At 34.7% G+C, this 19,506-nt stretch overlaps 1 protein-coding gene across 6 annotated transcripts in view; it reads left to right on the forward strand.

Annotated features, from left to right (window-relative positions):
* Positions 1-19,506, forward strand: part of ATF2 (activating transcription factor 2) — an 84,486-nt gene that overhangs the window by 62,215 nt on the left and 2,765 nt on the right. For 3 of the 6 annotated variants that reach the window (XM_067741475.1, XM_067741477.1, XM_067741474.1), the window contains 4 exons: positions 4,892-5,041; positions 7,597-7,803; positions 15,180-15,285; positions 17,769-17,804. In XM_067741475.1, coding sequence (XP_067597576.1) covers positions 4,892-5,041; positions 7,597-7,803; positions 15,180-15,285; positions 17,769-17,804 — 499 coding nt within the window. Of the gene's footprint in view, positions 1-4,891; positions 5,042-7,596; positions 7,804-8,259; positions 8,334-15,179; positions 15,286-17,768; positions 17,805-19,506 lie in introns of those variants that run through there. The other 3 variants (XM_067741476.1, XM_067741478.1, XR_010944383.1) reach the window with 2 other exon arrangements.

Raw genomic sequence — 19,506 nt, forward strand, 5'->3', positions numbered from 1 at the left:
TTGTAAAATGTATATGAATAATGACAACTTCCTTCACCTAACCCACTGTAATTTCTTTTAGTGTATGTGTGTTTTTGTTGCTGTTTTAAAAAAAAAATCTGCAGTTCAGAGCAGTGTTAATTAACCCTTGAAAATCTTTTTCTTACATTTTGTACCCAGTGGCACACTTTTCCAAGTAAGACCCATCGTAATCAATGTAACAGCATGGAGTAAACATTAGAGCTTCCTCCCTGGATGAGTACTGTATACCCTAGGGCAGTCAAGAGAGGATAATGAATGCTGCTTTTAAGTGCTCTATAAGGTAGTAACTTGCCCTACTAAAGATTATTCAAGAGAGTGATGTTTATGTACTTCAGACTCCCCTAGGTGCAGTTACTGTATTTCATTAATTCTAAGAGTTAAGCTCTTCACTATAAAACTTTAAATGCTCTTCTTTGTTTTCTACCTAAGGACTTAAAAATGTTTTACCAACACATAATTTACCAAGCTTCACATCTCAACCAATATGTATATTTATGTACATTTTATATGCAGAAATGGAAGCCCACCTAACGCTATAGATTGGTGGGTTTTGTTTTGTTTTGTTTTGTTTTTTTCCGGTACGTGGGCCTCTCACTGTTGTGGCCTCTCCCGTTGTGGAGCACAGGCTCCGGACGCGCAGGCTCAGCGGCCATGGCTCACAGGCCCAGCCGCTTCGCGGCATGTGGGATCTTCCCGGACCGGGGCACGAACCCGTGTCCCCTGCATCGGCAGGCAGACTCTCAACCACTGCACCACCAGGGAAGCCCCATATAGATTGGTTTTTAAAAGATATAAGTATGCACACTCAGATCCTCCTCCTTCTGTTTATGTGACCCATACCTTCAGACTCCTGTCTTTTTACTTTAAGTTCTTTGACCATTTAGCCTAAGTATTCCTACCTGATTACAGCCAACTACTGCTTTGGTCACCTACCTAATTTTTAATCCATCCACTTCCACATTAGCCCATCAGTTATGAGTGTCCCAATTTCCTGGATCTTAGCTGCTAATGTGGTCGTTTCTGCTTGTTTAAAAAAGAAGGAAGAAAAAAAGCAACCAGGAATCTGACCTGGATTCTGAAAGATGCAGTGTGTCACATGGTCTTGAGAATATATTTTCCATAATAAAATATGTCTGAAGCTAAACCAGTCCTTAAGATGAACCCCTAAGTACTTTTTTTCCCTCTAAGTGTATTTTGAAAATACAAAAGTATAGGAACTTTCCTGATTCTTTGGTGTCCTCACCCTGACACCTGTGCTAAAAAAATAGAGGCCTCAATAGCTGTTTTTGAAAAAAGTAAGGAAGGGACTTCCCTGGCGGTCCAGTGGTAAAGAATCCGTCTTACAATGCAGGGGACACGGGTTTGATCCCTGGTCAGGGAACTAAGATCCCACATCATGCCTCAGGGCAACTAAGCCCTCACGCCACAACTACTGAGCTCACGTGCCTCCATTAGAGCCCGCGTGCCGCAAACTACAGAGCCCACGCACTCTGGAACCCACACATCACTACAGAGCCTACGCACCCTGGAGCCTGTGTGCCACAACTGGAGAAGAGAAAACCCACATGCCACAACTAGAGAGAAGCCTACACACAACAACAAAAGATCCTGTGCGCCGCAACAAAGACCCAGTTCAGCCAAAAATAAATAATTGTTTAAAAAAGAAAAAAGTAAGGAAGTTGACACTTAAGAAATCCTTTTATGAATCAGGTAATTTTGCATATTATATTTAATCTTTACCTTATCCCTGCAAGGAAATTACCATTGTTCCCAATTTTACAGACAAGGAAACACAGACTCAGAGATTGAAATGATTTGTTCAGAGTCACACAGATTGTTTGAGGCAGAGTTAAATTCTAAACAATAAAGTGTCTTCTCAGCTGTATACATTATGTATGCTAATATGTATACAGTATACATTACATATACTAACCTATTGTGGTGCTATTTGCAATTCATAAAGAAGTATTCAGTCAGAAAAGATGGAAAAAACATACCTGATCCTGGAGTGACAGGACTTTAGCAGTTGCAGTATCAGACTTGGCATTCCTAATCCTTTGTGATTGTCTTTCATGCCGCGTGGCTTGCGAGATCTTAGTTCCCGGACCAGGGATTGAACCTGGGCCCATGGCAGTGAAAGCATGGAGTCCTAGCCACTGGACTGCCAGGGAATTCCCTTGTGGTTGTCTTCTGAATCATCAAGCCATCCAGCCTTAATTTCCTTATCTTCCTTAATTTTTAATCTTCCTTAATTTTTTCCTTTTTCTTTCTTGATTTTTCCTTTTCCCTTTTTTTTTTTTTTTTGGTAGGATAACATATGTAACATGGTGCCATGGAAAAACTGTGCACTTTGAAATTAAGGAGATCCATGTTCAAATGTAGGATTTTAACTAGCTTAATGGCTGTGTGACCTTGGGCAAATGATCTCTAGTGTCCTAATCTGTAAAATTGGAATACTGTTTATTAGAAAGTCATTGAAAAACTACTGATAATGCAACAACAGGGATGGATCTCAAGTGCATTATGCTAAAGGAAAAAAGCCAGATTCAAAAGGCTATGTACACTGTATGATTCCATTTATATGATACTCTGGAAAAGGCAAAACTTTGGGGATCAAAAAACAGACTAGTGGTTTCCAGGGGCTGTGGGTGGGAGGAGAGTGACAGGAAAGAAGCATGAGGAAAGTTTGGGGGGGGTAATAGAACTGTTCTGTATCCTGATTGTAGAGGGTGGTTGCACGACTGTATGTGCTTGTTGAAACTCACAGAACTGTACACTAAAAAGAGTTCATTTTACTGTATGTAACTTATACCTCAACAAAATATTTTTTATACTACTGACTTTGTTTTTAAAATCATACCCAGAATCTACAATGATTAGCAGTAGAAAATGTCCATTAACACTTGTCTAGTTAGAATTACTGCTTCATTGGAAATTTTGATCTTTTCATATATGCTTGTTTTTTTTTTAATTATTATTTTTTGGCTGTGTTGGGTCTTAATTGCCACGCATCACTTTCTCTGTTTGCAGCAAGCAGGGCTTCGCTTGTTGCGGAGTACAGGCTCTAGACACGCGGGCTTCAGTGGTTGCAGCACGTGGGCTCAGTAGTTGCGGTGTAAGGGCTCTAGGGCACGTGGGCTTCGATAGTTGTGGCTTGTGAGCTCAGTAGTTGTGGCTTGTGGGTTCTAGAGCACAGGCTCAGTAGTTGTGGTGCACAGGCTTAGTTGCTCTGCAGCGTGTGGGATCTTCCCGGACCAGGGATTGAACCCGTGTCCCCTGTATTGGCAGGTGGATTCTTAATCACTGTGTCACCAGGGAAGTCCTGTGCTTCAGTTTTTAAGGGATCTGGATCAATTATAGATGGTAAGAAGATATGTATAGGTGAAAATAAAGAAATTACAAATTTTCTAAATTGTTCTTAGTTGGAATAAATGAAAACAATTGTAGTAGAATCATTTGGGAGACTTTTTCTAAAGCTCTTCTCTACTATCTACCCCTTTATGCTATTTCCAGGGAAAGAAGAGAGGAAAGGTTGCCAAGAATCTGTTTTTAGCATGTGATACCAAGGCAGTTAATTGACTTCTAGGAAGTGTGGGAAGCACTGGGTAGACTGCAGCATAGTTCTTATATCAGTATTTGTAACCTCCCTCCCTGCCACATGTGCACCTGAGTGTGGATCTTAGGAAAATGTAATGACATATCTCTTCACCAGATTTTGTTATAAAACTATATTTTGAGCTCAAGGGCTACTTCTGAGTTATTAAGAACAATATCATCAATAATAGTCCCAGGTCTCTCAGATCCCTGAGATCCCTTTCATTGCTAAGATACTATAATATGACTATTTTGTGCTAATTATTTCATATTTATAGAGCATAACAATAAAACACCCCAAAGATCCCATGTGCCATTTTCAAAGAAACCAATTTCTGTCCATTAGCAAATATATTTGTTGTCCATCTATGTAGCAAATCAATGTACCAGTTGCTAAAAGGAATGCAAGGAAATAAAAGGCAATCTCTGCTCTTAAAGAGCTTACTGTTTGGTTGGGGAGATAGGATACTCATATATTTTTGCTGATAGAATAATAAGCCTTGCTCAAATGGTGTTTTTTTTGTTTTGTTTTAAAGAAGTAGCCATAAATGTCTAGAGCTTCATTGTAACGCTAGATCTGCCATACTCTGACAGTGAGTTGGGTGCAGTTCACTGGCAAAATGGAACATAGTAGAAGGGATAGACTTGGAGCTAGGTCTGCTTACTGGTGACAGGGAAGACCTAAGGGAGGCAAACCCAGCTGTGGGTTCTAGCAGGAGGTTCAGTCTGACAGTCAGTACAATGGCCTAAAAAATGCAACATCAGGTCATTGTCCAAGTAAGCAGTGACATCAAACCTGCAAGCAGAGATCAAATGGACTCAAATCTGAAAAAGAAGATATTTAGGTCTAAGAATCTAGGCAGAGCCTGAAAAGACTGGGATATGGGATATAGGAATGGGGTAGGAAAAAATAGGTGAAACATGCATAATTAACTTGTTTTGCTTATTTTAGTTGAACAAATCTAGTTATTTTCAGTCAACAGTGTTTTTAGTTTCCACTCTTTTCTCAAAATTGATTAATTAGGAATAGCAAAGTATAGAACCCTCTAGTAGTACTAGACAAAAAAGACTCAGGCAAACTTTCCAAAGGTCCTGTTCGTCTTACTGATATTTAGGAATGCAGTGGAATATGATAAATCAAAACTAATATTAAAGCCGAATGTATTTATGTATTCCTTAACAAATAATTTCTTTTGGTTAACCAAAGAGTATGCTGGGAGTTGGATTTGGGTGGAAAGCAGGAAACTTTTTTTTTAAATTGGTGTTTGCATTTCAGAGATTAAAAGCTGCTTTGACCCAGCAACATCCTCCAGTTACCAATGGCGATACTGTCAAAGGTCATGGTAGCGGACTGGTTAGGACTCAATCAGAGGAATCTCGACCACAGTCATTACAACAGCCAGCCACATCCACTACAGAAACTCCGGTATGTGTGTTGTTTTTATCATTCAGTGTTCAGTTATCCTTAAAAACAAACAAACAAACACAGTGTAACTTAAATGACTATATGCTTTGAAAAAAATTTTCTGGTAAAATTTTATTCCAAAAGTGTATAAAAAGCCTTAGGAAAAGGTAGTTCAATGTAAAAGTATTGATACAAAAAATAAATAAGTAAAAATAATCAAGCAATTGTTACTGCTCATGGCACCCTGTAAATGTTTCTGTGAGTGTCTGTATGTTGGTTTGACATGGCATAATGTCCATCAATACTTTTTAAAGAAAACTTTTTTCTGTTGATTGTATTCAACAAGAAATGTATATAGGTACTATATTACTAATATAAGTCAAACGATTCTTGAATTAACATTTGTGAAATACACCAAAGGAGCAGATAGGCTTAATGGCAGCTATTTATACCAGAGGCCCTTTTCACTTATCTTTAGTTTGTTACCGCCCATTAGATGATTGATATTTCTATATGTCTGCAGTATATTTCTACAGTAAGCATTACTATATTTCTGTTAAATGTTTCAGAGCTCTATTTATACCTTTTATCTTCTCTACTTAAAGAATATTCACATTTAAAAGTAAAACTTTCCAATTAAAGAAACACGGTTACACAGCAAGTTTTAGACTGCCTACTAAGCATAGGTATTTAGATTACTGTATTTTATCTTTGTGAAACTTAAGATAAAGTGGAATGTAGTTGTGGTTGTCATCCACTAAGCAACTTTACTTAGGGGCCAAGAGAGGGGAAAAGTGAGTATGTTCTCATGTCATAATTCAGGGGTTAGCAAACTAGCTCGTGAGCCGAATGCAGCTTATGGCTATTTCTTTGTACGGCCTGTAAGCTTAGTATGGCTTTTACATCTTTAAATGTTTATTTAAAAGAAAATAAATGAATATAATTTATTTTCTTATACTAACTGTAGTTTCCCTGGATCTAGTTTTCATCTATAGCTTTATATTTTATTGTATTGGAATGAAGCTCCATGAGGGCAGGACTTTTATCTGTTTGTTCACTGCTGTATCACTAGCATAGCTCCTGTATTTTTTTCAATGAAGTGGAATGAATGAATCACTGGAATGAGGGAGAGAAGGAGAAATATATGCTTCTAAGTAGCCTCAAATCCTTGTTAGGGGTAATGATATACAAATATAACTCTGTAATAGTTTCTGCTTACAATACCTGTGATTAGCCTTTGCTGTAGTAACCAAGTTGTCAATTAAAAACAAAAACTGTTCTCCCCTATTCAGTAAAATTTTAAAACCTGCTATTAGTAAGTTAAGAGGATAAAAGAATATATTTCAAAGTTACCATTCTTGAAGCCAGCCATAGAAAGATTTTTCTAAAAGATTAATTGCAATTATATAGGTAAAAGAATCTGATTTAATTCTTGATCTTAATTACAATTAAAATACAGTATAAATGAAATAACCCTCACAATATTTAATGCTAGTTACTTGGAAAAGGAATGATAACTTTGATTTTTGGAGTTTGTAGAGTGAGAACTAATTCAGGTTATTTCCCTGCAGAACTTATCTTAAGTTTTTAAGATTTTTGTTTATTGTATAGATTAAGAGAAGATAGAAGTTTTTGTTCACATCGTTTTAAAATACCATTAAGTAGAGGTTTTTCAGGCTGCTTCTTTGGATCATGTGTCTGTGGCCACAAAGTGCTGTTTCTTTTGCACTATTTCTAAGGGTTCATATACTGTCTCCTGTATTCAAGTGTTGTGTGGCACAATTTTGGGATTTGTGAGAAGCTTGAAGATGTTATTCTGTAGTCCTACACACTGGACTGTATCACTAGTGACTGAAGATTCCTGTCTCTGGCTGATCTGGCAGGGCAGGGGGACCAATTAAAATGAAAATCTAGACTCTGGGATTCTACCCACCAGGAAAATGAGCATTAATAATTATATGAACCTGACCCTTAGAAAAAGACTGATCCCAAATTTCAAAAACTGAAGAAGAGCTGAATACACTAAAATATGTATGTACTCTCAACTCCTTAATTTTAGAGAAACCAATTTTTAAAGAAAATTTAGAGATTTAATGCTATTTTTTATTTCAAAAATATCATAGAAAACATGGTTTCTCATAATGAATTTAAATAGGAAGTTATTTTTATTTTAGTACCTTAATAATTATCAAAGGATTGAATAATACCACAATGTTTGCTTAAAAGTACACTTGGAAAAATACAAGATGGAAAACTACAAGATCTGTACATGATCATTTGTATTGCATTTTAAATTTCTTTGTATTATTTCTATAAAAATGAAAATACTATACAAACTTTAAAGAATACATTCACTGTGATAGTTAATTAGTGAGAATCGTGTTTTAGCAATGCTCATTTATTTCAAGGAATTTGTTAAACCACAGGGTGATTTTCACATTGCTCTACAATATTGATGTATACAATGAGACTTAGAAAATAAAATTAGTGGCTCTCACCTTTGCCACCCTTTACTGCCTGTGTTAATTTAACCACTAGGTACAAATATAAAAAACTTTCATTTGTGTCTATTATAGGCTTCTCCAGCTCACACAACTCCACAGACCCAAAATACAACTGGTCGTCGAAGAAGAGCAGCTAACGAAGATCCTGATGAAAAAAGAAGGAAGTTTCTGGAAAGAAATAGAGCAGCAGCTTCAAGATGCAGACAAAAAAGAAAAGTTTGGGTTCAATCTTTAGAAAAGAAAGCAGAAGACTTGAGTTCATTAAATGGTCAACTGCAGGTATGGTGCATATATGTAAATTGTTTTATTTATTTATTTATTTTTAATAATTATGAACACACATTTTCCCTATTTTTTCCTAGTTAGCCATCCAGGCATTTTAGGACACAATATTGGGTGTGTATGGAATCTATAGTAAAGCGCAGATTTATAAACCTATTTGAATACCGAGATGAAGTAATATAAAATTTTCAACACTGATACAGTGAAGAAATTTTTAAATATAAGTGTTTACTTGTACAGTACAAAAGTACCTAAACTGTCTGGCTTAAACTTTATAAAGTTGTGATATAGCGTTCAAACAAAGAATCTCAAAATGTAAGATATTACTGGTATTTTACTTTTCTTATTTGTTGGTTTATATCACAACTATAAAGTTGCTGCAATTTGTAGTTTCTGTTTTTAGTTCTTTTGTTCTTTGAATTATAAATTTTGTTTTGTTTGTTTTATTTAAAGTGAATATAGTGCTCGTGAAAGGTGCCAGATTGACAGCTTTGGAAACTGAAGGACTCTAATTATCCACAGAACAGGTACAATATGGCCAGTGGCAATAAAAATCATTTCATAACTGCCCTGCCAGTGTGCCTCAGATACATTTCTTAGGAACCTTATGGGGTATAAAGGTTTAAGGCTCCTTCCTGTTCAGTCTTTGGTAAGATTTGCAATGATGGTATTGGGCAGCACTAAGTCTGTTTCCTTCCTTCTGTTTTTTCTTCCTTTTTTATTGTTGTTGTTAATGTTGTGAATATTCTCAAGTAAAATCTTCTAAAATACCAACTGATGAGCATCAACTAGAAAATTGATGTTAATGAACTGTAGTTGTTATTGGTCAACCTTCTGAGCTATCCATTCCTAGTTAAAAATGAATCTTCTGTGTAATCAGAATTGATGATGAGACCTGCTCTCTTCTTATATCTTTAAAGATGTCACCAATATAAGTGTCTTGTTAAATGCTTAGGAAGAAGCTTTTTAGCACCAGGTGTAGCATTTAATCTAATGTAAATTTTATAACAAAATTTTTTCATACGTGAGGCTGACATCTTTTAAACTCTATGTTGGGGGCTTCCGTGGTGGCTCAGTGGTTAAGAATCCGCCTGCCAATGCAGGGGACATGGGTTCAAGCCCTGGTCTGGGAAGATCCCACATACCGCGGAGCAGCTAAGCCCATGCGCCACAACTACCCAAGCCTGCGCTCTAGAGCCCAAGAGCCACAACTACTGAAGCCTGAGTGCCTAGAGCCGTGCTCTGCAACAAGAGAAGCCACTGCAATGAGAAGCCCGTGCACCGCAACAAAGCGTAGCCCCCGCTCAAGGCAACTAAAGTAAGCCCACGTGCAGCAACAAAGACCTAATGCAGCCAAAAATAAATTTAAAAAAAAACTGCTGTGCTTTGAATATTGACATGTTAGCTTTAGGACAAATATAATTATTTCACAAAATTTACTTTTAACCATTTAGAACAAAATTAAACATGATTTACCATATCACAGAAACTTCAGATATGTACTTGTATACTAGGATATGTTAAGAAATAATATATTATCTGACAAATGAATTCTTATTCAAGAACTGTTTTCATAATGTTTAAGAAAAAAACTTGAATTTTTCTTCTTAAAGTGAAACAGATTATAGATACCAATTTATTTATATACTATAAATATGTCTATTATTTACCAGATTTCTCTGTTAGAATATTAACTATCATCATTTAAATTTTTAAATGTTCATATTACATTAACAAAGTGATTTAGGAGGACCTATTTTTTTCTTTTCTGTTCTTAACTAACAAAATCATTCTTCTGAATGACTCGGCTATTTTACAGTTACGTGATGTTAAAGATATTTTTGTTAGCCTCAGTTATCTTATCCATAGAATAGAGATAATAATACTTGCTGGTCCTACTGCTGTGGGTTGTTACATACATCAGTGGAATTAGAATGTTTGCAGATATTTTTAAATATATTGATTTTAATAGGATAAATGTATCAGTATTTTAGTAATTTGGCTTATTATGCCTTTTTAAGAAGTAAAAATGTTTGAAAACTATAAAGCGGTATATAAGTATATGGTATTATTTTCATGGTATTGGACTTTATTTAGGTTGGGCCAGTTTCTGTTTTGACCCAAGGCATAGCAGTGTTAACAGCTTTTAATTAGACATTGCTATTTCTTTAATTATACTGCAGCACTGGTCACCATTATGAATAGCAGCAGTGCTTTATTATTTCAGAAAACCTTGGAAAATTCAGCATTCAAAATAAATGTAAAATTTACTTCATTGATCTCTTGCTTTTTCTACCATCCAAACTGATTAAAATATCATTATTGTAAATTGTGTTACATTTTTATATTTGGGTAGAAATTTCTTGATTAGAGGAATAAAGGCAAGATTTATCACCTAGGTAAAAGTTACCTAACACTTTAGTTTTGAAGCAAGTGTGAAACTTTTACTTTTTTTTTTTTTAAGACGTTATTTATTTATTTATTTGGCTGTGTCGAGTCTTAGTTGTGGCATGTGGGATATTCGTTGCGGTACGCGGGATCTTTCCTTGCAGCACACGGGCTTTTCTAGTCGTGGCATGTGGGCTCCAGAGCATGCAGGCTCAGTAGTTGCAGCACACAGGCTCTCTAGTTGTGGCGCGCAGTCTCTAGAGCTTAGTTGCCCCGTGGCATGTGGGATTTTAGTTACCTGAACAGGAATTGAACTTGCGTCCCCTGCATTGGAAGGCGGATTCTTAACCACTGGACCACCATGGAAGTCCCAAAATTTTTAAATGGAAGTCAAATTCAAGAAATCACTAAGTTAAACTCTACAGTTGAACATAACTTTAGTTAATACCTCAAATTACAAACAGAACCAGTAAAGTCAGTATATGTTTTAAATTGAGGTATAGTTGATGTATAATATACACTTATATAAGTTTTGGTGTACACATCGTGATTCACAATTGTTAAAGGTTATACTTCATTTACACTTATATAAAATATTGACTATATTCCTTGTGCTGTACAATATATCCTTGTAGCTTATTTATTTTATATATAGTAATTTTTACCTCTCAATCCCCTACCCCTATCTCGCCCCTCCCCTCTTCTCTCTCCCCACTGGTAAGCTCTGTTTTTCTCAATATCTGTTTCTTTTTTGTTATATTTACTAGTTTTGTTTTTTAGATTCCAGATATAGATGATATCCTACAGTATTTGTCTTTCTCTAATTTATGTCACTAAGCATAAAAATCAGTATTTTTAATCATTAATAATTGAGTGATGATGGCATCATGGTTAGATAAGAAAGTGTTCTTAGTTTTAGAAATGCATACCAAAATATGAAGATAGGTGAAATGATGTGTTATCAGGGATTTTTTTAAAAAAAATACTTGTGCAAAAAAGAAAGAGAATAAGGTCCTTCTGCATGTATTAACCTGGAAAAATGTCTGTAATATATTATTATGGGCAAAAAGAAAGTTGCTGGAAACCGTCCAATGTCCATCAATAGATAAATTGTGGCATATACATCCAATGGAATATTTTTCAGCCATAAAAAGGAGTGAAAGTACAATGTGGATGAACCTCAAAATGTTATGCTTAAGTGAAAGAAGCCACACACAAAGTCATGAATTATATGACTCCATTTATATGAAATATCTAGAACAAATGAATCCATAGAGACAAAATGCAAATGTAGTTTCCAGAGACTGGTGGGGAGGAGGAAATAGGCAGAAACTGGTTAATGGATAAGGGGTTTTACTTTGAATGGACAGATAGAGGGTGGTGGTAACCCAACATTGCAGATGTACTAAACCGTACTGGTTCAGTGTACTGAACCGTTCACTTTAAAATGGTTAATTCTATATTATGGAAATTTCACCTCAATAAATTAAAGTTGCATACTAAAATGTGTAACATAATTCTTTTTCATTAATGAAAGGTTTATAGTTAGATGGATAAATGTGTAGGTATGGAAGTCAGTATAGAAATGATTCTTTAAATAGAAGTAAAATTTTAAGAATGACATGTACCAGCTTGTAACAGTGAGGAAGAGGGGGTTGGAAAGCATGGGTGGTTTGGGAAGAAAGGGTACCTCAATTATGACTTTATTGTTTCAAGTGGATATGATTTTTTTGGTTGTTAGTTATTTGTCAAATAAAATAAAAACAGTTCTTAAAGAGTAAGTGACACATTCTAGTTTTCAGAGTATGAAGAGTTAATGTGCTTAATAGATTCTGGAGAAAAATTTCATTCGGTTCGCCAACAGCAAAACGGTTAACTGTGAAGAACAGAATGACTTGTAAAGAAAATTGAATGTCAAAGAAATAATTAAACTCTATGTGAAAACATTCATCAATTCTACATTTCCTTAATAATCCTTCACGTGACATACAGGCTTAGCTGATCAGTGTAGTGGGCAGTAATGACCCATGGTTGCTTACATATTATATATAATAAAAGGTTTAATGAGTGTTGAGGTGTGACTCTTCATATTTTTACCAAATATATATTAGGTTTCAAAGAAAATACTAATTATTCAACCTTATTGCCCCACTCACTGAATTTAGTTATATTTTAGCTTTCTAGAGTCATTGCTTTAAAACAGCAATTTTATCAAATTGTATTAGATACATTTGTGGTCATCTAGACGAAGAATTGGATACTGTTGGTTATAAACTATTATATTTTTAAAGGTAATATATGATTTTTGTCTTTTACTTGAAATGGTTTTAACCTCGTTATGTCTTTGTCTTTCAGCTATACTCATCTTGGGGGTTAGTTTTCAGTTTAGAATTTCAGCGTTTCCTTTATGAACAAAAGGCTGACTCTTCTCTTTACTAATAGGAGCTCCTTAACAATCTGTGGATAAAACTTGGAGAGTTTGTTGTGGATTTTGCTTTTAAAACTTAGGTATTGCAAAATGTGTGTGGAGTGGAAGCTCAGTAAATTAATGGAAGCATTCTTTGATAGCAGGATATGTGAGGAGTTTTCATTCATAAGATAATATGGAAAAGGTTTTGCTTATTGGTCCATTGACTTAAGGGGAATGGGATCAAATATTTTATTCCTGGTACCTAAACGATATTTAACTTTAGTATTTATCACCCGAAATAGAAAGGAATGGCAGAAGTTGGGAGATGGTATACAGTATCTGTTTAATTCCTGAAAAAAAATAGAACTGTTTTCCTTTTCCCCCCTGAGTTTTTCACTATATTCTAGAGGGGGAAAGGTAATAGTGATGCCACCTCTACCTCATGCATTTTATTCTGAGTACTTCTTTTTACTAGCCTTTACTAAAATCTTCCCAAGCCTTTACTTCCCCATCTGTCAAACTCATAGAATAAGTACTATTTTTGAAGATCAAACGAGAGAGGTAATAGAAAAGTATGTTGTAATTACACTATGCAAATGCTAATTATTTATTATTCATTCTGTCATTAAGCATCTATTGTGTGCAGGGCATGTTATTAGACACAGGATAGAACAGTGAAAAAAGACATTGTCCTTAACACTTGCAGAATTTGTGGTCTGGCAGAGAAGACAGATGTGAAACAAGTAATTAAAGTATGAGAATAGGAAAAGAGTCATTCCCATTAATTTTGCAGAATATTTGCAAAATATTATGAACCCTGTCATCTTTTTTTCTGTTGTTGAAAATAAAAATTAAAGAACTATTCTGTTTTCAAGTATAAGGTTTTGCATCCATGACAACCCTTAAAACTGTGTGGTTGGATTATTCATAATATGGGTTCCCATAAATAGTGTCATTAATAAAGAGCTATAATTAGCGGTATTGACACTAATGACAAGTTCAGTATTCCATAGAAATTAGTTTTCTAAATAACAGCTTGTTTTTTAAAGCAAACTTTTAACCTTTTCTTTTTGTACTTTAATCACTATACACCCATTTTTGTCTCAAATACAATATTCTAAACATAATTTAACCTTTTTATGAATGGTTCAGAGTTCTTGTAAGCATCAAGAACAAGCATTTGTTCTGTGCTTTAATACAGTGTTGCAGTTTATTGTTATTGGGGTGTGAGGAACTATTTGACCCGACAGACTTGCCTTTGGATTGCTTAACTTTTATTCTTTTGATTTGTATGTTTCTGTCATTGATCACTTAAGGAGGCGTAATGAGTCTAATCTACTAAAGTATTTTACCTTCAGCTTTCTGGTTAAGAGACTGAGGGATGGAAAAAGAAGTGCTTGAGCTTTTATATACACCTTTTTTGCTGTATTTCATTTAGTTTTGGGTTCATGGATAAAATGTGAATGGTTAATGTAAGTCCAAATAAGTAGAGGTGTTTGTAAGTTAAGATCTTTTAATGTTACCAATTTATTAAATTCATATTATTTCTAACTCTTGAGTATTGGTAATTATCACTAATTTATGTGTTAATATTTGGGGGTGACCCAAAGGAATTAATTGGACTCTCTCAATTTGGAACTTTTACATAGAATCTATCAGATTAATGCATCCAAAACAAAGACTGAACTGCTCATTCTGTGATAAGGAGTAGGATAGATCACCATTGATTTATCAGATTTAAATTTAGATGTGTACAAATGGCCTAGGTCAAAGGCAGTTAAGCCATTGCAACATTACATCTGCTTTCACTGGTTCCGTGTCCAACACAATGCCTTGCGATGCATTTTAGGTATCCATGATTCTTTGGTTGTTTGTGTTTTCCCCTATGGAGCTTTTCCTAGTTTCTAGAAAACTGCTTAACTTAGTTTCCAGGACAAAATTTTTACTTCCAAGTGAATAGAGTCAGTGAAATTTTATTCTGACTCCCCTTATACTTCTAATTGTTCAAATAATCAAAAAGAGCATGTGGGCTTCCCTGGTGGCACAGTGGTTGACAGTCCGCCTGCTGACGCAGGGGACACCGGTTCATGCCCCGGTCCGGGAAGATCCCACATGCCGCAGAGTGGCTGGGCCCGTGAGCCATGGCCACTGAGCCTGCGTGTCCGGAGCCTGTGATCTGCAACGGGAGAGGCCGCAACAGTGAGAGGCCCACGTACTGCAAAAAAAAACCAAAAAAAAAACCCAGAAAAAAAAGAGCATGTAACGTGTAAAAAATACCTTTGATAGGTAACCTGTAGTATATAAGCAGTAACAAGGCAAATGATAATGTAAAAAGTAACTTTGAAATATGCTATCCAGTTGTGGTGTTAAATTTTTATGTAAGTTTCAGGGTCTATATAAATGCTAAAATATAAAAGCTAATGTATAATGATTAAACATTTAAACAGCATATTTTGTTTATTCCTTGGTGTTCTTTTAAAGATGTCCAATTTTCATATCTTAATCTTCACTTGTGTTAAACAGTAAAAATTGTTAGTCTGAGGCTGGTAAGGTACATAAGTTGTTTCTTCCCCAGAGTGAAGTCACCCTGCTGAGAAATGAAGTGGCACAGCTGAAACAGCTTCTTCTGGCTCATAAAGATTGCCCTGTAACCGCCATGCAGAAGAAATCTGGCTATCATAGTGAGTAATGTTCCATTACCTATAGCCTTAGGCTACATCAGTGAAATACTGCCAGAGTGAACCAAGCTACCATTAAAAAAGTGAAGACTGCAGTTCTGATATTTAATGTTAAATATCAGAAGTTCTGCAAGTTTATTATGGAATGGGGGATATACTTAGAATCTTGAGTTTTAAAGTTTTCCTACTTCTAGCTTTTTTCTAGAGATTACTATAAATAAAATGGGTTGGTTAATAATTTAAAGTATAGTGTAAGTACTGATGATACTTTGTTTATATTCTCAGAGTAATACTTTTCTTGGACTGACATAGTGAAACACTACTTTTCTAGCCTCCGTTTAGTAATTTTTTTGTCTTCACTTAATCTGTAGCACATCCTATTGTTCTTTCTTAGATATCAGCATTGTGCAATTTTATTGTTCTGAATCTTTAGATTGAGTCTTCTAGTTAGTCATAAAAATGCTAAAATAGAACAGTATTTAAATTATTTGCTTGTAAGTTTCCTCTTAAATATTTACCTTCAAAATGAGGTTCTTCTGTTTTCAGCATTTTAGAAGTTAATTGTGCTTTTCCTTCTTGTAATGTCCTTTTTTGATAAGGTGCACAATGTTGGAACCAGCTGTTACTCTTGAATAAATGGCCAATTCTGTCCATCGTACACAAATTTGTAACAAATAACAGAGCTGGGAATGCATTAGGCAACATTCATAATATATAACCCACAGCTTTCATTTTTATGATTTAGTGATATTTCAGGATATTTGTAAATGTGAAAATTGTTTCAACCATATGTATCCACTTCGTTTTAATTTGCCAGTGTCAGTAATTCAAAAGAAAGAAACATTTTGTATTGGATGCAAACAGTTCCTCAGGTGCTCACGATAAAACTTAATGGCCACCATCTTTACTTGTAGTCATTGTAAGCAGTTTCATCAGAATGGGCAATATTTTTTAATTTAAAAGATTCAGTAGATTGAGCAACTCTCTGTTGCCATATATATTTAGAACATTGATTTTTGTCAGTTTTGAGCAAATAAATCTCAGTCCTTTGATATCTAGTCATTTTGACAGGATTGTGAAACACATTGTGGAGTAAATTGAAACCGTATAGAAATATGTTTGGGGTTTGTATTAACAATGATTGCTGCAGGGATGAGGCCATTATGGCTCCCATCTGACTTAACAGCATAATTTCCTTTAGAAGTTACTGAGTTCAGCATTATGCATACATGATTTTCTTAACAAGAGAGCTCTCTTGAATTTTGACAGTTTAGAAAGAAATATACAAGTGATACTATAAAATTAGAAGGAAAATTAACTCTTAAATTGCATTCAGTTTTAAATTATCTTCAATTTTTTAATCTTAGTTAACTTATTGGATAACCCCAACAGTTTTATCCCTGTTATCCAGGCAGTATATGCTCAGCAAATGCAAGCCAATTTTTTATTTTAAGCAATAAAGATATTTTTAAGTGTATATATGTATGGTTTTATATGCTATATCCTCAAACTGACTGAAAATCTAGATTAATAAGTTTTTAGTGAAGGTATACGAGGTTGTGAAAATGTAAGAAATGAATAAGACATTTTTGGGTTTGGGAACAGTTCCTATCTTTTATCCTGTCCGGTTATCTAGATAATCATATTGACTGAGGTAAGTATAGTTCTTGCATAAAATTAGTTCTCTTCAGCTCTTGGGAGATAATTGGACTTTGTAGAAATTTCAAATTTTTTATTTTCAAATTTGAAGTCTTTGGGAAAAATCTGACTTCTCTGTTTTTAATAGTCAAGGTAAATACAAAGATTGTTTAAGTAAATGTTTAAATCTTGGAGAAAATGTGGAGAAATTCACAAATACCTAACACTATTCATCACATTGTAGCACATAGCAGTTGCTAATAGTGGTGAGCTATAATACTAGTTAACTCAAAACATTGTATATAGAAAACTAAGGTTTAGCAGAAACTAAGGAATCTTACAAAATCTTGCAGGTAAAGGTGACAGTATAAAGTCACACAGTCATAGGGTCTCTTTTTTAACACTGGGAAGTCCCACGTCCTAGGAAACCCCTCAGTCATGGGAAAACCGTGACAGTTGTTGACCTTAAGGGTCAAGTAGTATATAAAATGAGAATGAAAATATGAAAACATTTTTAATGTTTGGGTTCCTTGAAGAGTAAAACATAAGAGTAATCTTATTGCCATTAATTCATATTCTGTAGATCTCTGGGCATAATTAACATTGTATTATAGTTGTTGCTGTAATCCTAAATGGGAAGAAAAGCTTATTGGGCCCAAAATTGTAAGCTTATATTTTCATTAATGAAAATATGTATAAACATTGGTGGAACTTCAGAGAGAGTGAATTGTCAAACAGCTGATTTCTTTTAAGTAGGGCCAAAAATGACTCTGTGAGTGCAGTAAGATCTCTTGTATCTTTCTAGAGCTTGTGATTATATTAGTAATTTTTCTCCCCTTACCATCTAGAACTGGACATAGGTGCAGCTGTATCACATTATAAAGGTATTTTATACATAAAATTTATAATTACATAATTTATAAGTGAGTACCTGCTTCTTTGTACAGCCTAAAGATTTGTTTTACCAAATTCTGAAAGCCTGGAGGTAGATAAGCACTTGTCCCTTACAACTTAACTGTTTCATTTTGAGTCATCGCCTCCACAATATATTTACATTTCCTTATACCGCTCATCACAGATCAGCCTCTTTATTTCTGAAAGCTGTTATATCCCTAGAACGTAACATTGAAAGGACATTTTGTTGTCATGTTGAATAGTGGTGAAATAGAGGGCTTTTTACTGTTCTCTCTAGTTAAACTGTCATTTGCCAGTGTTTTCTGTGAATGTATAACAATTGTATTGGCTATATAACTGAATTGTAAATATTTTATAACATTCATTATTGCTTGATCAGAACAGTATCCCTTCTGCTTTATATAATTTTAAAAAGGATTACTGATTGTGCTTTTTTTTTTTTAACTGCATCTTGAGGTCAGATTTTTATCCAGTGGTGTAGTTTTGCATTTAAAGCAGAGTTATAGAGAGGGTGAGATTCTATCACATTAAAATTCTGTAAGAGCTACTATATTTCAGAAAACCCTCAAAATGAAGAATTTTATTTGAACTAGCGTTGTACTTGCCAGATTCCTCCCCCTCTATCTTCTACATTACAAATCATGGGGTAAGTCCTACTTCATGGGGTCCACAGTCTTTTAATAGTTGACTTTCAGAATGAGCACCTGGCCATCAGTAAGCAGGCCAGTATGTGTTGTCAGATTTGATAGGAAGCCAGCTTATTATACTTCTAAACACTAAATAAAAATTATTTTAGAGTGTTCAGAAAGAAACAAAGCTAAACAGTACTGTTTAGGGATATATACCTATTTGGTAAAACTTCAAAGAAAAAACAAGGGAATGGTAAAAGAAATACTTACCAGAATGGTGATTGCCTTTGGTGAAGAGAGGAGCCTCCAAGAAGCACGAGTGTTACTAGCAATTTTCTCTTTAAGTTGGGGGCTGGGTTCACAGGTGTTCATGCTATCATTGTGTCTCATAACTTGCGTACACTATAATTATTTGTGTGTGTTGTACTTATCAGATTTTTCACTAAATGAAATTATTGGATTAATAAGAAAGTTGAAGATTTGTTATTAAAGCCTAAACAATGGTAGATATATTTTCATTAATATTTAGAATGCCCTTTCCTGAATATCTTTTCAATTACAGTATCTTGAGTTTTATATGGATTTTTATTTGAATCTCAATTAATTCATGCAACTATAACAGCTGGTGGCATTTAGATTCTAAATATTGCTTATTCTCAAGTGTATGCATCATTAGAATCAGGTGTTATAATCATCCATTGCTGCCTTAGATGGAAAGTCAGCCAGAATAAAAATAGTTCTGCAGAGGGAATTATTTGAAGATATAATTTGTATGTTAGCATTCATTTTGTTTATGCATATGGTTATAAATTTTTTAATCTTTTAATAAGAATGGCGTGTAGGCAAACAGACTGGTTTTGTTAAATGTGTTGCTGGGGTAAGTGTTTGATTATATCTATAAGAGACCTATCTCCCAAATTCCCACCCAATTTTCTTCCTTAACACTATTTAGCAAATAATTCTTCAGCTCTCTTTTATGTGGCACTGGGCATTGAGGTGTTTCCATGTGCATGCTTGTGCCTTGTTTAGCCTGTACAGACAA

The sequence above is a fragment of the Pseudorca crassidens genome, chromosome 6 (assembly GCF_039906515.1).
Source record: "Pseudorca crassidens isolate mPseCra1 chromosome 6, mPseCra1.hap1, whole genome shotgun sequence".
Lineage (NCBI taxonomy): Eukaryota > Metazoa > Chordata > Mammalia > Artiodactyla > Delphinidae > Pseudorca > Pseudorca crassidens.